This window comes from Miniopterus natalensis, chromosome 9 (genome assembly GCF_054644295.1).
Source record: "Miniopterus natalensis isolate mMinNat1 chromosome 9, mMinNat1.hap1, whole genome shotgun sequence".
NCBI classification, from domain to species: Eukaryota; Metazoa; Chordata; class Mammalia; order Chiroptera; family Miniopteridae; genus Miniopterus; species Miniopterus natalensis.
In genome coordinates, this window is record NC_142089.1 from 47,964,633 (window position 1) to 47,988,644 (window position 24,012).

At 35.1% G+C, this 24,012-nt stretch overlaps 1 protein-coding gene across 8 annotated transcripts in view; it reads right to left on the reverse strand.

Moving 5' to 3' along the window:
• ZZZ3 (zinc finger ZZ-type containing 3) overlaps positions 1-24,012 on the reverse strand; it is a 72,491-nt gene that overhangs the window by 25,896 nt on the left and 22,583 nt on the right. For all 8 annotated transcript variants that reach the window (XM_087820530.1, XM_087820533.1, XM_016216775.2 and 5 more), the window contains one exon: positions 18,869-20,424. In XM_087820530.1, coding sequence (XP_087676656.1) covers positions 18,869-20,373 — 1,505 coding nt within the window. In that variant the 5' untranslated portion in view covers positions 20,374-20,424. The remainder of the gene's footprint in view (positions 1-18,868; positions 20,425-24,012) is intronic.

Below are 24,012 nucleotides of genomic sequence, written 5' to 3' on the forward strand. Positions count from 1 at the left end.
TTAACAGGCACAAAGAATTGTAAGCCTCCCTGCTGATCCGAAGTTTAATTATGAGGTTAAAATGTAAAGTGGCTGCTCAAAAATACATAACATTAGCTTGAACTTGTATGAACACATTCAAACATTTACCAAGCATACTCCCTGTACATACCACTTTCTCAGCCATTCTAAAGAATACAAGTATAATCAATATGCAGCCCTACCCTCAATATCATTGAAATTTAGGTAAGAGGGTATGCATGTGTATATTGGTAGCTGCATAAATACTGAGAAGAAAGCTTATAAAATTCCTAGTCAATTCTTAAAATTTACAAGAATGATAATGATTAAGATTCTGTAAGAGAAAAACACATGTAAAATTTATCTAATCATGATGAGTACATAGCATGTTATGACAAAGTGATCATTCCAGGGAAACCCAAACCATATTTCACATAAAAGTAAAAAACAAGTTAAATCCTGAAAAATATGTGGTATTTCAACCAGTGAAAGGAGGTTAGATACACCAGGTAGAATAGAATAAACAGTGCATGGAAAAGCAGAGGCAGCTTAAGTGCAATGTAAGTTGAAAAAGTTGTGACAGTATGGAGAAAATACTATGTGAAGGCAAGTCTTTAAATGATACTAAAAAGGCCTGTAAATCTGATGAGACCAAGAGATAGAGGTTCTAGTCCCATTCTGACAAGCTGCAGTCAAGATCAAATCGATTAGCCTATTAGCCCTTCAGTTTCCTCTTCTATAAAATAAGCATCTCTAAAATCACTTTTTTTTAGACTCACTACGTAAAGTTAATAATTTTTATAAAAAATATATAACATCAGCACCAACTCTTAAATCAGTTAATTTATGAAACCATTCTCTTTTGTAGAATACTCATTGACATCAAAATAGTTTTTAAAAATGTAATGTAAAATCACTTTCCTCTTCCAGTATCCCCAGGAAGTACAGCTTATACATCTATATTAAAAAATAAATAAATTCCAGATTATTCTAAAACATCCTGCCTAAAGAAGTGCCACTCTAATGCAATAGGGAGCTACTGCAAGTTCTGAATGGTGACATAAGGAAACATTTGCATCTGAAGGCTAATATGGCTGCAACTGGTTAAGATAAACTTAAGAGATTGAAATGGCAATGGAAATGCCATAGAAAGCTAGGTAGCTGATGTTTAAGATTACATTCTGATGCCATCTTTAACACTGAAGTGGACCCAGAAGTTAACCAGCTAGAGTTCTGAAAAACAGAAAAGTTAAAGGAACGTAGCTAGCAGAAGAGGGCATATTAGAACTGTCTTCAAGACATGAGAGCCTGCCATATAGAAAAGGGAACAGCATACATTCCAAGTTGTCCCAAAGTCAAATTCACATCATTGAGTATAAGTTCTAGGAAGGAATCTCAGACCCAATACAAGGAAAGATTTCATAATGTAGTGAGTTCTTTGTCACTAGGTAAGTTCAAATACATACTGAATAACAACCATCAAAGAATAGTGCAGAGGTGTTATATTAGGTAGAAGTTTGGACTAAACTTCCATCAAGGTCATTCCAAGACAGTTTCTAATACTGGGAAAGAGCATTCAAAAAATGTATTTATTCAGTCTGAAAAGGCTAGATATGTTATGATTCCAATTGTAGGATATTTTGTAAATGTAAAATTACAGAGATAGTAAAAAGATCAGTAGTTCCCAGAACTTGGGGAAAGGGAGGAGGGTAGAATATATGATGCAAAGGGGATTTTTTTTATACAAGCAAAATTATTCTATGATACTATAATGTTGGATGCATGACATTATGCATTTGTCAAACCCATAAAACTTTAAAGCATAAAGAATGAACTTCAATGTATGCAAATTTTTAAAAAATCATTTAGAAGGCTTTTCATTCCCCCCATCCTAGGAAGGAATGTGACACAGGATTTAACTGTATTATAAATGTATGAAACCACCTCACTGAGAGGGGTAGAAGGAAAAGGTTCTGACCTAGGTAACTTTGGAAATGAGTAGCATCTCTAAGACTAAAGGCAACAGGAACTACACATAAAGCACTATTTCTAGTTGACATAGTAATTTTCCAGAAGGCTAAGAGTTAACAATTCTAATACTGCTATCCATATATAATGGAATTAAACAACTAAATAAATGGGTGGTGGATGTCCAGGTTTGCCAGTGCTGGAGTGGGAATTTCAAGATAAGCAAAGAAAGGATGCTTAAGTGATCCATGCGGTAATATAATGGGTTAGCAGTAGAGTCAAAATATGAATTCATGTTTAGCTTAGTAAAGATTCAGATTATTACTTATGGAAATATTTATAGATATGTATATATACACACAAGTTAGTATACACAGATGTATTTTCTTGCTGTGTCAGCTGAGACAGCTAAATAAAAGCAACAATACCATCCCCAGCAATGAGCAAAGTACCCAAACACTAGTTTCTCTCACTGTTCTTGTGAGAGTTTCTTAGGGAGACAGTTGATTCTAGAACAGGGGCAGGAAATATACAAGATGAGCCTGAAAGAAATTGCTCAAAAAACAAACAAACGCAACAAAAATGCACCACCTTGACACAGGAGCCAAGTGAAAGGTTCCCAATGGCTAAAGCTAGAACAATTTGAACAAAAACTAAAGCAATACTAAATTATAACCCAAGGTATAAAAATAAGTATTTGAGTCCATACCGCTATAGATAACTGAATTTGAAGAAAGAACAAAAAGAAAAAGAAATCTCCCACACAGAACTCCAAATAATTTATGTAGGTACTCCACCCTCAAGGAGGGAGAACATAATTCCCTGTTCCTGAGTGTGGGCTGTGCACAGTGACTTCTTTCCCAAGAATACACTATGGACAGAAGGAAGGAAAAAGTCACTTCACAGTGGAGAAACCTGATACTACTACCTCAGCCAGGCAATCAAGGTCAATATCAACAGCAATAAGTCATATTAATAGATATACCCTTGTTATCATGCAATAAAAATGACACTGTACCTCTGTGGTCTTCCTCCCAAAAACTTACAACTCCATTCTAATCATGAGGAAAGCATCAAATTCCAATAGAGAGAAATCTATATATAATACCTGAGCAGTGCCCCTCAAAACTGCACAGGCCATCAACAAGGAAAGTCTGAGAAACTGCCAAAGCCAAAAGAAGCCTAAGGAGATGTAAAAACTAAATGTAATGTGGTATCTTAGATGGGATTCCAGAACAGAAAAAGGATATTGAGTTAAAGCAAAGGAACTGTGAAGTAAGTGTGGACTTAATTATATTACATATATTAGGTAATTAGGACATATATATAGTTAATAACTATATGTTTATTAATTCTAACAAATATATTACTGTAAGGTGTTAATAGAGAAAAATGGGTACAGGGTATATGGAAATTCTCTGGACTTCTTAATTTTTATGTAAGCCCAAAACTGTACTAAAAAAATAAATCCATTTAAAAAAAAACAAGAGTTTTATAGCTTCTTCACTAGGGTAGTAAAATTTTACTAGCACAGCTTCAAGACTGATATGCAAAAACAGTAATAATAATTTAAAATTTTTATAAGGAATCAAGAGTAGAAAATACCTGACATGAGTCAGGACACACAGAAAAAGTGGCAACTCTGCCACTAACTTTGAAATCTTGAATATACTCATCTTTTTTGATCTACGTTTTTACACCTATAAATTGAAAAGGTTAAAAACGGCCTCTGAAACTATTATCATACCAACTGTACAGTATTAGAATAAGTCACTTTAGTAAATCATAACAGTAAACAAAGAATTTTGCTGTACGTCTAATTTCTACGAGAAAAATAAAAGCCAGGTTAAATTACATGGACAATTAGCATAATAGCTGTCACTTCCACTCCTAGGTGTTGACTTCCACCATTGAACCCTAGATCTACCCTGGTCATCCATTAAATTAAATGACTTATTAACTACTGTATCTTCTTCCTAAAGTAGCAAAGAAGTAAAGGGAACAAGGATAACTGGCTGTAAAAATCAGAAGTGGGTACAGGAAGTATTATGACAGGAAAGAGGAGGAGAAGCGCGTAGCATGTGTCTGGCTTAAAGTTCCAAACTGGCTTAAAATTCCAAACACAATATTTATGTTTATCATTTTCAAATCAAAACATAACTTCAGATTCTAACCATGGCCAAAGTTATAATCCACTTCTAATATTCGCCAATCAAACATAAAAAGAGCATTAATTCTTCAGAGCAGCATTAATGAGCAGGGTCACAGGAATGAAGACTACACAGCATGGCAGCAAAGGTAGAGGCATCCAGAGCCATCACAGACTCCACAGGTGCATCCCCAGTTGCTCCCTCTTCTTTTTCTCTCTGCTTTTACAACTGATGATCAGGCCAAATAATTCAAGGAAGCCTTATGTGTACTTAACAAAAAAATGGCAATACCACCACCACAGTAAATGAACTTGGTTGGGGTAGTCAGGGGTCAGTCAAAATTACACAGATGCAGAATTACAAAATATAATCAATGACGGTGGTCTATAAACAGTACGATTTCACAGAATTTCTTACTATGATGATTAGAAAAATGAGACAGAAGGGGGGGGAAAATCCATAAAATATTCTGAATCTTTACCATGGATGGCAACAATTATATCAATGTGGAGAAACTACATTACATACAACAAATTTAGTCCCTAGTTTCAAGAAATTCACAAGAAATTCAAGAAGATAGTTAAATTAACAATTGTTCCATTCCGTACTGTGTTAAATGATAGATGCAAAATGGCTAGAGTTGTTCTGAATTTTTCCAGAGCCAAGATTATGAGTCCCATTTAGTTCAGGTTAGTGAGAGATGAAAGAACATCAGTTTATTCATTTATAATTTTATTTTTGACACAAAGAATATATATTTCTCTACGTTATATTTCTATATCAAATTTAAGAATTTTTTTTTTTTTTTGCCAGATTGTAGAGAGACAGAGAGAGAGAAATCGATGTGAGAGAGATACATTGATCGGTTGCCTTTTGTATACACCCTGACCAGGGATAGAACCTGCAACCTGGGTATGTGCCCTGGGAATCAAACCCCCAACTCTTCGATGCACAGGACAATGCTCCAACCAAGTGAGCCACACCAGGCAGGGCTGACGAAGAATCTTAGTAAAAATTAAATATCCTTTAAAAAGAATTGCTACTGAGGATGTTTTGCAAAATGTTCAAAACACACCTTGAGCAATGATGGTCCAGCAAAGTGAGGCACTAATATCTGATTTTTCTTTAAATACCCAGTATTCATATTTCTTATCATTAGTACTACTGGCTTCACAGCTTCCCAATATGAATATTAACAAATCTCTAATTCCCAAGAACTCTTTGGTGTTCTTAGGAATAAGTCATATTTAAAATGTCCAATGATAACATCACTAACCCAAGGTAGTTTCAAGACTGCTATGTGAATGCCAGTCTCCAAATATATTATTAGGATTCTGTAACCTGCCTACTTCAAGATATTTGCTAATATCTTTAGAAACTCCCCCTAAATACTAAAGCAAAAAAGTAATGATTGCTCAGTAATTGGCTTTTCCTTGTTAAAACACAGATTTCCATATTTTTTACACCAAGCACCTCTACTGTTAAAAAAAAAAAACCTAACAATTGTGGCATGTGTTTCTTATATATGTATACTTACTTAGAAATTGTTTTACTATACTTGTTACATACATCATAAACATATACAAAGAACCCCAGAAATTCTTAAGAATGAAGAATAACACACGTAATGGCATTTCTTCCTATCTCCCAATGGATTATCTCAGGCATCTCTGGTATGCATATACCTCACCCACACTTTTTTGGCATTCTTCTTATTGTATTAAAATTCACAATTTATCCATTTTAAAATAAAATTAAGCGGCATTTAGTACACTCACAATGCAGTATAAGCAGCCCCTAGAAACCTTCAATCTGCTTTCTGTCTCTATAAATTTGCTTACTCTGGATATTTCATATACATAAAATCACATATTTGACATGTTGTGCCTGGTGTCTTTCATTTAGCATTATGTTTTCATGATTCATCTATGTTGTAACCTGTAGAAGTACTTCATTCCTTTTTATGACTGAATAGTATTCCACTGTAATGTTAATGCCTTGTTTTATCCATCCATTAATCAATCAGTTTATGGAGATTTCAACTGTTCCCACCCTTTTAACTACTGCAAAGAGGGCTGCTATTAACTTGTGTGTACAAGTTTTTATTTGAGTACCTGTTTTTAATTCTGAGTAGAATTACTGGATCATATGTTAATTTTATGTTTAACATCAAGGAACGGACAAATGGGTTTCCACAATGGGTGCACCATTTTATTTTACATTTCCACTAGCAATGTATAAGGGTTGCCATTACCCATTTTACAGACAACTAACTGGTTAAGAATGCAATTTGACCCAAAACATGAAATGGTCTGTAACAGGCATATTTTGACAGCCCAAACACATCTTTTCTGGAAAACATCCTTGTGGAAAGAATATGTAGGCAAAGACAGACTTTACTTACCCTCCCTCCCCCTAATAACTCCACCCTTAACCACTTATAACTTTGAAAGGGATGGAAACCTGACCCAGGGCAAGTCCATCCACTGAACAGCCAATAACCAGGTTGTCTTTACAGAGTGTGAAGACACTCTGGAGAAGAAAGGTCATGTAGATTTGGGACCAGGATAAGCATAGTGGGAAGTCACTGCCCTTTGCAAACTGAACTGATCAGGGAAAATGAAAAGTGTGCAAAACATTAGTAAAAAGAGAAAAACCAGTCTACACTACACAGAGAAGCAGAAGTAATTAAATAGGGACTGGTTACAATTTTTTGAAGACTGGCTAGACTTTATTTCCTGACCTTGGATATGCCTAAGATTGTCTATTTACTTAAAATAAACCTTTATTTTTTATTTGACATACTTTGAATGGGTTTCTGATTTCTGCAACCAACAAGCTCTTACCAAAACAAGCTCTATCTCAACTTTATTTCCCTTGTAGGTTCTTAAAATAGCCTAAAGAAGACCCTTACTAGATTTTAATAGCTGGATTTTAATAGCTGAATGCCTTTTGAAGTACCATACAAAGGCTTTTATAGGGAATTTTTTAAAGAATGTGCCAGTAAATTTTTTAATTCACATTTCCTTCAAACAATGGGATTGTTTTTCTTCCAGATTTCTTGTGGTAATAAACCTTAAAGATGACCTTTCGACTTCTTCCCAGTAACTGTTTTTCTAAATCTATACACAGAATTCTTGAGTTTTCCCTCGTAAAATAGAAAGATGAATGTAACTGCATTGTGGTCAATGTAATAAAAGTTGCACAATCATCTAGAAAAAATCCTGACCACTAGTCAGATCGAGAGTCACATGTTTTCCCTACTCCGGAGATTTGGATTACCCATTCTAAGAAACAATCACTGTAACATCTAAAAAGTTCATCTGTTCTGGAATTACAAATACATTAAAGTTTCATATAATAGAAACAAGCTAGTAATTTCTAGTTATAAACTAATACTCTAATAGGCAACACACTTCAAATATAGGCAAACTACGTATCTGTTAAGCTATCTGTATAAAATCATTTCACAATAATTTCAAAGACATAGGACATGTCATTTTTAAATTATTTCTAGCATCTACTCAAATATATAAGTTCATACAGAAAAAGCTGAGTAATATCCTCTATTGAAAATCTTTAAATAGGACAGACACACAAATAAACGACACATATCTTCTTTCAAGCCTTTCAAAATTCAATAAAGACAATCCCCAACCAAATTCTTACCATTCTGTACGCTTTGTAAAGCCTAATGTCAGAACTCTACTCTAGATTTTGAAAATATATTTAAAACCATATAAAACATACTGATCATACCACACTTGTACATTTATTTTATAATACAGTAACTTCTCTCTTTGGGGTCTGGTATTAACAATGGAGCTCACATTTTATACAGCCATGTAAAAACATTATTTTACTACCAGGTAAGGTATTCAAGACAACCATCCCTGATCATGAAATACACCCTTCTATGCCCAACACCCCCCCACCACCACCTCTCTCCAGTTCCTGAGTTTAGTGAACTATGTGAATGAGTATGTAGTTTATTCATTTTTTTCTCTTGAAAATCTAAAACTCTAGAATTTTATAGAAGTAGAAACAGGAAATCATCACTAATACTAACTCATTAATTCAGAATCTTAAAAGTCAAACCAATGGTTTAAAAAAATTCTACTATGAAAAGCATGCTAAATTTTTCTGACATTTTTAAAGCAGAATATGGCTTGACATTTCTCCAATGACACATCAACCAACTAGAAATACATGGTTCCCTCAAAGAGCTTTAAGTCTATTTATTGTAGATGGTTACAAACAAGTATAATTTGCTATGACAGAGCACATATGGACCGATTAATCAGTCTTGGAAGGACAGGAAAGACTTCTCAGAGATTACGATGTGTAAATTGAGACAGCCGTCTCCTTTTGCAGAAAGAGGAAGGACAATAACCAGGGAAATGGGTGCAAGGGTGGACTAGAGCAGACAGTTATACATATAAGGAAGTCTAGAGTAGAACAACATAATAATCAAGGAACTAAAGGTTTAATCTGTTTAGAATACATAGTGAAAGGTAAACAGTAAAAGAGAATGTTTAAACATCATGCAATATTTCTTTTTAAAGAGATTTTATTCTAAGGACATCTACTCCATCTACAGTATAGGAGTCCAATGGGGAAATGGTACATGAGCACCACAGAAAGCAATTAAGGTAGCATCTCCCTAATCCAGAAAAGAGATGTTAGTGACCTAAATTTTAAAAAGTTACACTGAGAATAAATAAAGTTAAATCAGTAACACTGGTAGGAGAATAGAGTAGTGAAAAAGTAACTAAAGAATATTCATACTCTTCTAGACAGGGCAAGTGAAAGACACTATCAATTAAGTAAAAAGATAGTGTCAAATATTGGGTGCATGTGAAGTAAGTTCAATTTTAGACATGTTCCACTGAGTTTACCATGGGACATGAAAATGGAAATATCTTGGTAACTGGTCTGAAGCTCAAGAACAATCTGGTTGGAAATACACATACGGAAATCTATCAGTATTTGGATGGTAATTAAAGCTACAGCAGTGAGAACACTCAAGTAGAACAGCAAAATAAATAGAAAGTCAATAACTGAAGCCTGAGCAGTACCAAAAGTAAGGGAAGGGCAGAGGAAGAGAATTCAAATTAGAATTACAGAAATCAAATCATATCAGCTTTTCTTTATAGATGAGAAAAGTGACAACCATGAAAAAAGTTAGATATTTCCTCAGAATCATGCTGCCAGCTAAAAATGGTAATGGAAGGGGATTGGAGCATTCCTCAAATCTGGTCCAACCTTTGTAAAAAAATTCACGAATAAAATTTTCTTTAAATATTCAGATTCTAGATTTAAATACATAGCATTTTAAAAACAAAAACATGTTAATTAGTGACTTAAAAATTGAATTATGACATAAAATACTACACATTTCATTTAACTTGACTCTTCACATCCATGTTTTGAAATGTTTATTAAGAACATACTTTAGGTTTTGATGTAATCTTTTTCAATCTCAATTCTTAGCCTCATTGCCAATAAACCATTACTATGACCCTTTCCCTCCAACTAAAAGTTTAAACATAACAAAATAATCTTATGCTCTTATACTCTGAGAACTGTTAGCTAAAATATGTCAAAAATGCATTTAAAAATGAAGGGGAAGAAAAATGTAGGACATGTGAAAAGTAGCAAAAAAAAGTTGAATCAAAGTTCTCCAACTTAATACAAATGGTAAAAAGTTACAGTATCAGGGAAAATAAATTTCTGCAAAAAATTCTACATTAAATTTTAATGGAAAAAAAAAACCATTTACAAGAAACTGGATTAAACTTATAATCATTTTAAAAGCATATTCACACCCTGGCCAGTGTGGCTCAGTTGAATGGAATAAGTCCTGCTCCATGGAGTCAGCCCATGTCGCATCCTTCACGGTGGTCATGGCCAGTCCTTGCAGCAGATTACTCTGAGGTAAATCCTTCCCATTGATGTGCCAACAGCAACCAAAACTCAACTACAAGAGGGTGTACACAACAACGAGGAGGCTCTGTCACTGGACTCCACAGGACACCTACTGCATTAGGCCACTCTAACAAACCAGGAAGATGTAGCAGCTCTAAATACTACACAGAAACAAACATAGGGAGGCTCTCACAATGGGAGACAAAGAAACATGTCCCAAATGAAAGAACAAAACTCTCAAAAAAGAACTAAACAAAATGAAGCCAAGCAATCTACTAGATGCAGATTTCAAAACACTGGTTATAAGGATGCTCAATGAACTTAGTGAGAACTTCAACCGTATAAAAAAGGACATGGAAACCATAAAAAAGAACTAGTCAGAAATGAAGGAACATTAACTGAAATGAAGAATAATTTATAGGGAATCAACAGTAGAGTTGATGAAGCCAAGAATCAAAACAGTGATTGGAATATGAGGAAGCAAAAAACACCAAATCAGAAGAGCAAAAAGAAAAAAAGAAAAAGAGGATAAAGAGCCTCTGGGACAACTTCAAACATACCAACATTCACATCATGGGGATAATGGAAGGAGAAGAGAGCATGAAATTGAAAACCTGTTTGAAAAAATAATAACAGAAAGCTTCCCTAACCTGGTGAAGGAAACAGACATACAAGTCCAGGAACCACAGAGAGTCCCAAACAAGATGAACCCAAAGAGGCCCACACCAAGATATATCATAATTAAAATGCAAAAGGATAAAGACAAAGAGAGAATTTTAAAAACAGCAAAAGAAAAGCAGTAAGTTAACTCCAAGGGAGCTCCAATAAGACTGTCAACTGATTTCTCAACAGGAACTTTGCAAAACAGAAGGGAATGGCACAAAATATTCAAAGTGATGAAAAGCAGGGACCTAGAACCAAGATTACTCTACCCAACAAAGCTACCATTTAGAATAGAAGGACAGATAAAGAGCTTCCCAGAAAGAAAAAGTTACAGGAGTTCATTACCACCAAACCAGTATCACAAGAAAGTTAAAGGGTCTTCTTTAAGAAGAAGTTAAAAAATGATCAAAAATATGAATAATAAAATGACAATAAATACATATCTATCAACAATTACTTTACATGCAGATGGATTAAATGCTCCAATCAAATGACATCGGGTGACTGAAGGAATAACAAAACAAGACCGTTACATATGATGTACACAAGAGACTCACTTCAGATAGAAAGACACACAGACTGAAAGTAAAGGAATGGAAAACAGTATTTCATGAAACTGGAAACAAACAAACAAAAAAAGCTGGGGTAGTAATGCTTATACCAGACAAAATAGACTTGAAAACAAAGGTTATCAAAAGAGACAATGAAGGATAAAGTTATTCTACTTCTGGATATTTACCAAAAGATATCCAAAAACTCTACATCAAAAAGACATACACACCCATATATTCACTGCAGCACTATTTACAAAAACCAAGACATGGAAACAACCTAAATGTCTATCAATAAATGAATGGATAAAGAAGAGGAGGTATATATATAAAATGCAATATGACTCAGCCATAAAAAAAGAGTATCTTGTCATCTGGAACAACATGGATGGACGTAGAGGGCATTGTGCTGAGTGAAATAAGTCAGTCAAAGACAAATGCCATATTATTTCACTTATATGTGGAATCTAAAAAACAAAATGAATGAATAAGCAAAACAGAAACAGACTCACAAATACAGAAAACATTTTGATGGTTGCCAGATGAGAAGGGAGTTGGAGGAGAAAAAAGGTGAACAGATTTATGTATGTATGTATGTATTTTTGTTAATCCTCACCCGAGGATATTTTTCCATTGATTTCTTTTTTTTCCTTTTTCTTTTTTTTTTGGGGGGGGGGAGGGGGAGAAACCAAAAGAGAGAAACATTGATGTGAGAGAGACACATTGCCTGGTTGCCTCCTACACATGCCTTTGGCTGGAATACAACCTGCAACCCTTCAGTCAATGGGCCGACACTCTAACCACTAAGCCAAACCAGCTAGGGCAAGTGAAAAGATTAAGAAGTACAAATTGGTAGTTACAGAACAGTCATGGGGATGTAAAGTACAGCATTCGGAATATAGTCAATAATATTGTAGTAGCTATGTAAAGTGTTAAATAGATACTAGATTTATCACAGTGATCACTCTGTAAGTTATATAAATATCTAATCTCTGGGTTGTACACCTGAAACTAATACAATATTGTGTACCAACTGTAATTGAAAAATAAAAATTATTTTTCAAAATTTAAAAAGAAAAAAATATAATTTTCATATTGTTAACCAGAAGACTGGAGATGAGTATCATAAAGAAAACACACTTAATGCATATTAAAATCTAATCAGAGATTTTTGCTTCCAATCATGACAGAATAACTAATACCAAATACCCTCCTGTCATACACAACCAGAATAGTGGAAAAAATACAGAAACAACTGTTATTAGACATTGGACAACAGGCAGTGCTAGACTGTAATCTGTGAGAGAGGGCAAACAAATGAGATGAGCCCTACGATCACACTTAGTTTCTGCATGGAGGTACTGTCAATATTATGGAACAGGCCTTGATGAGCAGAGACAAGAAAACAGTTTGGGAAAGCTGAGGTAGGTGGAATTTGAGGGGCAGAGCACCAGAGAAAGCAGCAAAACAGGAAGAGACAGAAAACACAGAAATCTGCATAGAGGTCCCCTTGGGCCTTTAGCTGAGTAGAAAGCTGCATGTCAGAAACCAAGCAAAGAACAACTACCAAGGAGCTATACAAGGAACAAGAATCATATAAATATCACTAGACATGTGGAAACTAAAACATAACACTATAGAGAATTCTGCCTACTGAGAGAGCCCTGAACAAATTGCTCAGTCCCCTCTCACCACTTTACAAATCCAAGATTAAAGAGACAAGTAGAAGCAGCTTTCCATAATAAATGTAAATAAAACAGGAGTTAACAGACCCTATAGGAGGAAAGGGGGGACAGAGAGGTATAAAGGTCACAAAACAGATCTTGCCATTAATTACTATATATTATAATATCTGATGACATGAATCATCACAGAAATAGTAGATGTGGTATACTAGTCTGCTTAAGAAATATGTAAAAATACATTTTGAGCCTATTATAAAATTTATGAAATAAATTTCCTGAAGCTAAAGTTTCCATTACGCCTCAAATAAGTTAATTTTAGATGGGTTTATTGCTAATTTATTACCATACATAAAGAGTATTTATTACCATACATAATGAAAAAACTATTCTTTCTCCACTCAGAATTTAGATTATCTGGTAATTTACATAAGACACAGACTCCAAACCAGAAAGCAAGCAAATAAAAAAACCACTCAATTAAAACAAAGATCCCATGCATTAATGTTTATCTATGCATTCAAAGAGAAATTCCTCAGTGCATCACCCAAGAATCATGAGACATAATTCTGACAAGCTTGGTTATTCTTATTTCCAAGTTTAAAGAGAACTAAAAGCAGTCATTTAAAAGGTAAGGATGAGGTATTAGAGGAAAGTACCATGATAATACAAGTGACTAATGAAAGCCAACAAAAATGAAGAAAGAGAGCCTGGCCAGCGTGGCTCAATGGTTGAGCGTTGACCTAGGATCCAGGAGATCCGGGTTCAATTCCGGGTCAGGGCACATGTCTTGTTGAGGGCTTGATCCCCAGTAGGGGGCTTGCAGGAGGCAGCCAATCAATGACTCCCTCATTACTGATGTTTCTTTTCTATCTCTCCCCTTCCTTCTCCCTTCCTCTCTCTGAAATCAATAAGGACATATTTTTTCTAAAAAAAAAAGAGAATTATAGGAAGCCATGGAACTTACAAAATAACATAAAAAAGAGCCCAATTATAAGACTAAAAAAGCAGAGACGCCCAAGTCATTTAACATAGGTGAAAACAGGCCTATTTTAGCAGTGATGCAAGAAAATTCTCACTATATAACCTGTCAGCAAAGATAACCCTAAATCAAAAAGAAAAAGTTAAATTATACTTCAGTACAAATATACGTGGATTACAACAGAGAATCACTTTTAGAAAACACTGATAGTTGAAATTTAAAATGTTGGTATTCAAAGGAAAAAACAAAGAATTCAGTGAATATCTTGATTAGTCAATGGCTTATTCCACTTACAACCAAAAATTGTATACTTAGGACAGTTATCGCCCTCCTGCCACTAATTGTGCCAAACTACTGGGGCCAATCTGGCTATTATATTCCACAGCCTTTTCCAATGAGTTGAAAAAGTACACCAAGCCATGAGTTTTCCCTAGTAACCTCTGACTTTAATATACCTAACTGCATTCTAAACTCCTCCCATAAGTATTTTTTGGAAATTAGCCAAATCCTCTATTTAAAGTCAAGCTATAGCTGTAGTTTTTATTCCCCAGTTTGTACATACTAATTATTCTTCACAGACATAATAACAAAATGTTCTTTACAGTGAACATGAAAGTATTTCACTCAATAAATAGACAGGGTTACTTACCTATAATGCTGCTTCTCTGACAGACAAAATCAGATAATTATGATGACAATTACAGAGTTTAAAGTAGGGCTAAAGCATTTTGAAAACTGAGTACCCAAGATCTGCTCCATGAGAGATCTCAACCTAGAAACCCAAAAGTTCATGGAATAGGTCCTTGTTGGATGAGTTAACCACGTGTAATTCAGACTATGAATTAGAAGGCAGAAGCTCTAGTCCCACTTCTACTAACAATTTACCACGATTCTTTAAACAAACCACCTAAAAACCTTAATCATGAGTTAGGAAATGGAAACTATATAATGCACCTATGTTCTCTACTTCAAAACTGTTGTATCAAATATGAAACTAGATGAAACTGCTTTGTAAATTACAAAGCACCTGTACAAATGTAAAATTATTCTATTCAGGATGACTCCTTTAGTGCTTTCTAAGCAAAATCCATCCACAGTCCTGGGCTTTTCTTGAATCTACTTTTCCTTGAATCTACTTTGGCAAACATTAAAAGTAGTCTTACAGGAAGTAAACCTAAAAAACTGATGAGGACTTTCTCTGTAGACTTCTGAAACTGATGAAGGTATCAAATGATTCATCTTAAGCACAGTTCACCAGAAGGACATAATTATCTAGTGCATTAACATTTTCAGCATCAAATCTGAAACTGCATTTCTTGTAAATATTCTTTAATGTGGCTTGAAAATAAGATTCTTACCTAAAGACTACATGAGCAATATTCTCAGATGACCACTATCTATCTTACTCTTACACTTTCCTTATCTAGAAATTTAAAAATCAGTATAAACATTAGCAATGTTATCAATGAGTTAATCTTTTGTAAGACCTCAAGAATCTAGAAACCCTAAAGCTGACTTTTCGCCCTCTACCTGGTTCATGAAAGGTTACATCATCATTAAATGCAGCTTTCCAAGGCCCTTTAAATATATATTTTTTTAAATATTCTTGTACAATGAGAATTCAGAAGCAACAGACCAAATCGCATTTTCATCTGAAAATTTATTTTCCAGTGATCGCCTTCTGAATTGGAAGAAAAGCTCTGGATGTTAAAACCCAGGACCTATAAACTCTTCCACATCCGCTCTCCCTAGAGTCAGAACTTCAAAAGTTAGAGATCAGTTTTAGTTCCTCTGATTCAAAAATCAGCAGAAGGTCAATTCCCAAACAGAAAGGGCAACCCACAGTTAAGTACATGATCTCAGTCAGTCTGGCTATTGAGGTCCAGAAGGGAGTCACTAGGTATTATCCACTATGACAGATTTCATCAACCTTGAGATCAAAGCATTTGAGATAAAGTATATTTATTTTGATTCCCTATCCCCTAATCTTTGAGAAAACACATCTGGTAAAACAATCCACAGCTGGAATCGTGCCAAAGAAAAAGATACTCATTAGTCCCCTGCTCACAGTGGAGTTTTCCATTTGGAAAAATAAATATATAAAAGTACACTGTAGATTTATGTCCTGTAGAAGAGAGGAAACAGGGTATAAGGGCCCAGAACATCTGCAGATTCATTTCACTGGTGTATGGGCCTAATTACTATAAATCGAGTCTAAGGATAAGACTCTACACACAGTATCTTTACAAACATTTACAAGTGACTAGATGACCCTATACATGATGTCCTTACACACAAGATGAATAAATTTCAGGCTGAATGCTAGGATAGAAGGTTGCTGATTAAATAATCAATGTTAATTTAGAGGAGTGTTGCAACTGGAATAAAGAAGAGCTATGTCCTCCTGGCTCCAGACAAAGAACTATGCCATGCTCATTGTTTTCTATTAATAGCATACATGTATTTTTTAAACGGGCTACTAGGAAATACTCATTCCCTAGTTGTAGAGAAACTCATGTGTAGGCTAAGCAATGCTCATTTCCTAGTTTCAAAAGGCAATTATCTGGAGAAATTTTCCAGTATGAGGAGAAAGAAGAAGAAAAATATTTGATTGGGTGTATGTACATCTGTGTGCACAGGAGAATAGTAATCCATCTACCCCAAGTGTCTTTTTTGTTTTTTTCCTTTACCTCAAGTGCCTTTTAACATTTTTAAACTGCCAGAAATTTGAGACTTGAAAGCACTTAGACAGGTATCATGATGCTATTTTTAACAATGACAATTTGGGTTAAAAAGAGACAGCATTATATCCAACCATCTCTTGGCTCTAGACAAAAAGCAAAGAAATAGGGACTTTACTGGAACAGATTACATCTGACATGATCAAACACCCTCTCCCAAGGTAACTTAAACTATCTCTAACCAAAATGTTAATTAAGATGCTCCCTCTCCACCTCACTTCTCATAATTTGTTTCCTTTTGGGGGGAAAAAAGTTGAAGGTGAAGTGTTAAAAGGTGCTATTTCAAAAGATTTGGAACAGGCAAAAAAGCAAGGAGTGATTTCCTTTTGCCCAAAGTCACCCAATGAGGCATTAATGTGAGAACACTGCCCTAATAAAGCAACTGCTATGGAAATTCAAAGGACTTTGTATAACCTAAAAAACCCTGAAACTGTATTGCTCTTATTCTCAAGGGTTAGGAATATGGAACATGATTCTTTAACAACTGTTAGATAGGAACATCATCTGTCAGAATCATGCAGGGAGAACATAGGTAATATTAATGAATTCATGGGAAAATATTTTTCATCATCAATAACCAGCTACACCTTAAAAGAACACCTCTTTTGCCAAAGAACTAATAAAAAGAAAAGAAAATTAACAGACTACCATTTTGTAAAAATGCACATTTCTTGAGCTTTTGGAATTTCCCCAAGACATATGCTCTGCTTTTTTGCACTTGTAGATAAACAACTCTACTTTTAAAAACTCCTTGGCCAGTGTGGCTCAGTGGTTCAGCGTCAACCCATGAACCAGGAAGTCACTGTTCGATTCCCAGTGAGGGCACATGCCCAGATTTCAGGCTCCATCCCCAGTAGGGGGCATGCAGGAGACAGCCAATCAATGGTTCTCTCTCATCATTGATGTTTCTCTCTCCCTCTCCTTTCCTCTCTCTGATATCAATAATAAAATTTTAAAAACTGATACATAATACTAAAGGTAAAAACTCAAATTTTGAGTTGTTTTTCTATCTCAAATTGTACTTCAAATATTTCAAATATATGAAAATGCTACACAGTTCCACAAAATAATAAAATGCTCAGATAAAATGATGTCTCTATTAAACCCAGTATTAAAATATTACTTATAAAGAAAAAGGAAGAAAATTTTCAGAAGGCCTATGCTAAAAGGCCACCAAATTATCATATACATATACGAATTATCTGTAACACATGGCAAAAGATTATCATGGTCCACAACCAGGATTTGATACTTTGTTCTGATACATACCAAGATCTGGCAACTGTCACAGCAAAAACATTACAAAGGTTCCCCAAATCAGTATTTTTACATAGCCTATATAATCTGATTGTGATATTAATTCAAAAGCCTACTCTGTAAAAGTAAAGATGATTAACATATATATTTGTCTTTTATTCTAAGCAAAACTGTGATAAATTTGGACCCTGAATTCTTTATTTTAAAAAGTACCTTCATCACAAAGGTTAAGAACTGATATTATTTTAAGATATAGTCTCCCCTTATAACTTAGGATCCGGAAAAAGCTGTCTCAAATGCTTTATATCAACCAAAGAGAAAACTAACTCTTGCTAATATGCTAATTACAACATACAACTAGCTGTCATAGTATTAACAGTAATATATACTTCTCTAAGTCACAAAAATAAGAAACAATGCATAAAGCACATTTTTAAATCAAAAGTTGTAACTGGAAATTAGCTATAAATAATTAAGATCAAAGCAGATTTGTAGTCCACCAGATTTCCCTCATCTGGATGACATCTAAGCACTCCTTAATTGTTCTACACTACCTAGGATAGACACTTCATAGTGCACTATAACTATAAACCAAAGTGTACTGCGATAACCTAAGGCATTTTATAAATTAAATCAAATGATGTAACTTACTAAAAAACAAAAAACACCAAGTTTCCACATCTCGTCTTATTGAGACATATTGAAATACCAAAACTAAAAAATCATATTGCCGTTGAGAAAATAAAAATTGAATTTTAAAGTCTTTCCTTTTTTGGAGGTTTGTGTGTTTTTTAATGAGTTGAGAAAATTATGTTAAACTTAAAACCTCAGCTAAAGCATTAATTTTTAGCTGTAGTAAAAATGTTATGAATAGACATTTATGAATACTGAGAACTTGGGGAATAATAAACAAAGCAGAATTCATGGTTACCATATTTACACATACTCTTTGTTGTGTTTCAGTGCCACATGATCTGATTCAAAGTAATAAACATCGGGATCATCATCTTCCTCGTCTGTAATGTGCGGATTGGCACTCTCTTTGGCAGACGGCAAGTTCCCAACACCGAGTCCCGCCTCTGAGGGTGGCTTACTTTGTCCTTCAGTCCCGTAAGTTTCAGAGTCACAGCAGAGCCCTTTTCCATTCCGAGAAATTTCACCAGGATTTGTGGGAGACTCACGTATATTATCACTCGCAGTTGCATGTGTTTCACTGGGACTCAGATTATTCTCCTCAAACTGTCCATTTTCTCTGCAAGGAGAACCGTTTTTAGTGGGACTGCTTCTGGTAGGGGGTGCCCTTCGTGGTGAAGTTCTCAGAGTATACCGATGTTCTTGAGGTTCTGATAAAGACATTGTTTGAGCTGAAACACAGTCTACATCAGAGGATGGTTCCAGTTCTCCGGAGACCGGCATACTCTCAAGTCTTGAGTCCGGGGCGTTACTGGTGTTTTCATGACACTGCTCTCTTGAGGCACTGCTATCTCCCACCACATCTACTTCCTCCTCAGAATCCCTTAAAGATGACTGAGTTTCAGGAAATGGGCCTGTAGCTGGCTCAGTAGTCAGCTGACTAACATGTTCCACAGGCAGGCAGGCAGTTACTGTTTTGTGGTCCTCCAACTTGACCCGCACTTCTGAGTTCGTGCAAGGCACGCTATGGTCTATATAACTGTCCTCCTTCCTACTATCAAGGAACACTGAAGCGTGGGTGTCCGAATCCCCATTTTCAGCTACTGATTTTTCCTGCAACTCGTAGGAACCAGTGCTGTTTTGTTTAGTGTTCCCATCAGGCTGACAGTCATCAGAGTTTATACCAGCTGAATCACTGTCATCAACACCATTGACAGCCAAATAGCCCGTGATTTCTTCAACTACTGCAGAATTAAGTGGCCCTTCCTCACTGACATTTACCTTTTTAATTTCCCTTTTCTCACAATCATCCAGTATAAGACATCGACAAGCTCGTTTAGTCCCTTGAAAATCTGCATCATTGTCCACTACTGTACTTCTCTGTTCTACTGACTCCTTGTCTGATTTTATAGGTGAGTCGTCTTCTGAGCTGTTTGCTGCTTCAGATCTAAGACAACGCTTAATTCTTTTTAAAACTGGTGAAACAGGTTCTGTTTGCCTTTTCTCACAATTTTCTACAGCCTGTCTTTCTACATTATCTTTCTCTGAAGAAGAAAGTCTTCTTTTCCTAGGGCTTACCCATGATTCTCGAGTACTTTGTTGTTTTAAATCAGTAGTTCTCCCACTATTATTTCCCTTCTGAATTTGCACAGGCTCTGGTCTCTTCTTTGGTGATCTTGATCGTACTTGAGAATGAGAAGAGATTTCTTCAGGGTGAGCAATGCTACGATTCCTTAAAGTTCTACCACAAAAAGATTCATCCAAGCCGTTTAACCCCACTGTTGATCTTGTAACACGAGTAGATCGGGAAGCAGCCATACTATGGCAAGTCCCTACAATACGGTCATCATGATCCACTCATTGGGAAACCTTCAAAAATGTAAACAAAATAATGAGAAAAAGGTAATAGTTAATATACCTAAAACAAAAGTAAAAAGCTACAACTTTTTAATCCAAGTATAGTCAATATTAATAAATTACTTGATATAATTTATTTTATTAACATTTCAAAAAATGCTATTAATAACAGCTAAGCATTCATTATATGGCAGTTAATATGTTCCAGGAATCATTCTATATGCTTTATATAAATTAACTCACTTAAGCCTCACAACAACTAGAACAGGTGCTATTAAAAATCTCTACTCTACAAATGAGGAGATTGAGCACACACATTTTTAGTTATCTGTCCAAAGCCACACAGCTAAGTGGCAGGGCAGGGCTCAAGAGACCAAGCTCTTAACCTGCCTCACCATGTATCTGCCTCTCAGATACATAGGCACAAAGGGCCCAGAAAAGACCTCTCTCAAAGACAGGATTCGATCTTGGTTACTAAAATAATAATCTTGAATTCATACCATAGCTATCACAAAAAACCTATCCCAATCATTTCTCATGTTTTCTCAAAATATTCCTGGGAGGTAAAAAGGCAGGAGCTGCTCTTTTTAATTCACTGTTACTACAAGGAGTTTCAGGTCAAATCCTTTGATAACAAACTATGTGGCATCCAAAAAATTTTGGTTGCAGTAGAATTTTTTGTAATTAAGCAGACTGATAGAAATCACAATCTTAGTTTGCAGTGGCTAAGAGCAAAACAGAGCCAAGCCAAGCCTCCTGAGTTCCTAGAAGTAGAACCATAAATTAGCAAGTGAAATAAAGTATTCTAGAGGATAGAAGAAAAAGGGAAAGAAGCCCCTGAAGCAAATACTATATTTACATCAGGAGTACACATTATAACCCCATCCCTTCCTTCTTAGAACTCCTATATATGTGTGTATGCCCCAGTTTTAAGGTGTACTGGGGAGATGAACATTTTCTGGTATGAATGCTTGGTGTTTCTATTTCTAAAATAAATATGTGAGGAAAACTGAAAAATGCCCCCACTGATCCATTTGAGTAAACTCTGAGGGGTTTAGTGGTTATTTTCCAAAGGCTCTCTCGGCATGCAGAATAAAGGAGCTGTTAAAATGTCAAGTCTCCATTCTTCTGCTCTTCTGTTTAGCTTTCACAGGAGACTTTGCTACTTCACTGTCTAACTTCCAATGTGGCGTAGGGTAGACAAAGAAAGAAGCCAACAACAGCTGTAGTGCAAAGTTTCCCAATACTCCCCTTCCTCTCTGCCACCCTTCCCAAAGCCTCCCTCTCCTATAAACCCCAGTGCCATTCTACCCCTACCCCCGCAAATCTAATACAATTTGCCCTTTGTCTCAACTAGAACTATCCAGCAGTTGGAAAGGTTATGAAGAACCACAGAAGACACAGAAACATGTTATCACATACAGGAAAAGAAACATAAAAAGAAATTGTCTTTGCTGTTCCTGCCTGCTGGCAAATGAACTGAGTGAGAAAGTACCCTGCCCTGTAACATATGTAAGTTGGTTGAATTTAGTTTTCTTTCAGAGTATGGCATACTTTTACATTTTTAATTAACAAATTTTTAAAAATCTTACAACAATCACAAAACCAGCTCTGGGATTAAAGCATAAAAACTTGTTCTAGAGAATTCCACAGCAATCACATGAACAGTTAAGTGTGGGACGCCAATCAGAAGTTAGAAATACATTCCTCACAGTAAACTTTTACTGTTTTGGGATTCATTAGAGGAAGCTGACATGTAATTCTCTTTTGCTAAAATCATATTAAGATTACAGTCTATTATTTTTATTCACATATAATAAACACTGTATGATCCATAAATACCCACTTTTAATTACAAAAAAATTAAGTTAAACTTTTGATGTTTCAAAAGAGCACAAACTAAAAAATATTAATATAAATTTATTTGTCTCATGTACCCAAATCTGAAGCTCTCAAACTTGAAGGTGACTGATTTTTAAATATTAAATACCTATGTAAATATAAAAAGAAAACTAACTGGACTTATAAAATCAAATGCAAATACTGCTGATGCAAATTTGATTATACTCATGATTTATAGCTCAAATATATTGGAAATAGTAATATTTTACCAACACACAAAAACAATCTGGTAACCTTTCCTTTTTAAAATGTGATAACAATTAAAGGCATATAAAACTCAAATGATTCCAGTAACAAACATTCCTAGACCTTCTTTTCTTTCCACACCAATCTGAATGAGAGCAAAATCCCTGCCTTATCATTATTAATGAAATAAGCTTATTATTATTAGTACCCAGAAGTACTATAAACATACATAACATGATAAAACACCACCGGTGAGGGACTATTTTATTTCTTTACCATTCCAGTGATCAAAACACTGATTAATATGAAAGATTAAACCTTTTTGTTTCTTTTGCTAAAAATGTCTTTATTCCATGCAACAATTACAATGAAGGCCCAAGTTTTACAGTTCTCAAAACCATGCTATTTAGCCATATTTAAAGTGACACTGTTTTATAACAAAGATCTTTTTGTTATCTCAAGCTCTTGTAACTCAATGTGTGACCTGAGGACCAACATCCTGGGCATCTCCTGCAAGCTTGTTAGAAATGCATAACATCAGGCGCTGCCCCATACCTACCAATTAATTAGATTCCCAGGTAATTTATATGCCCATGATGGTTTGAGAAGCAGTGCCTTAGACTATTGCATCCAGGCAGTATTACATTGAAATAACAGTGTCATCAAGTTTCAAACTAAATCAGACCTATTTATAATATATCCTTTGATTCCTTCTTTGATCCCAATAATAAGAAATTTTACAAATAAAGCCAAGATCTCTTTGGCAATAGAAGCACCAAATAGAGGACTATAAAAATCTCTTGCCTGAAATTAACATACTGCATGTACCTAAGGTAATAAATTCCTTAAAATTCTGAAGATTAGAGTTAAATAAAAATTTTAATATTTACTTATTTTTTTTAAGACTTTTAAAATTGATTTTTAGACAGAGAGGGAGAGGGAGAGAGAAACATTTATATAAGAGCAAAACATCATCAACTGCCTCCTGCATCCCCCGCCACTGGGAGATCAAGTCCAAAACCTGGCCATGTGCCCTGAACAGGAATCGGAATTGAACTGGCAACCTTTTGGTCCATGGGATGACACCCGACCCACCAAGCCACACCGGCCAGGGCAAGTTAAATTAAATTTTAACACTCTTCCTTATGATGAATTTTCTTCTGTTCTAACCTTTTCCTTATCTTTTCTATTTTGCACAGGCTTTATGTGGTATCTGATAAACTGAGTGCAAAATTCAATGACCAAAAAGGAACAAAAAAAAAGTCCTGATTATCTCAACCAAGTCTAACATTGTTTTGCCATGCTTAGCAAAGTATTACAGACTAAAGCAATTGTTTTCCCTATTTTAGCTGCATAATACAGTACTGAAGCAATTCAGAGAATTTCTCTGGAGCACAAAATTATATCCTGACAAAATTTAACTTGCTAAGGGAACAGAAAGAAACTCAGTTACAAACTAGTATCTCAGAAAAGACCCCTGCTAATTAACTAAATAGGAGGCACATGGTGAAA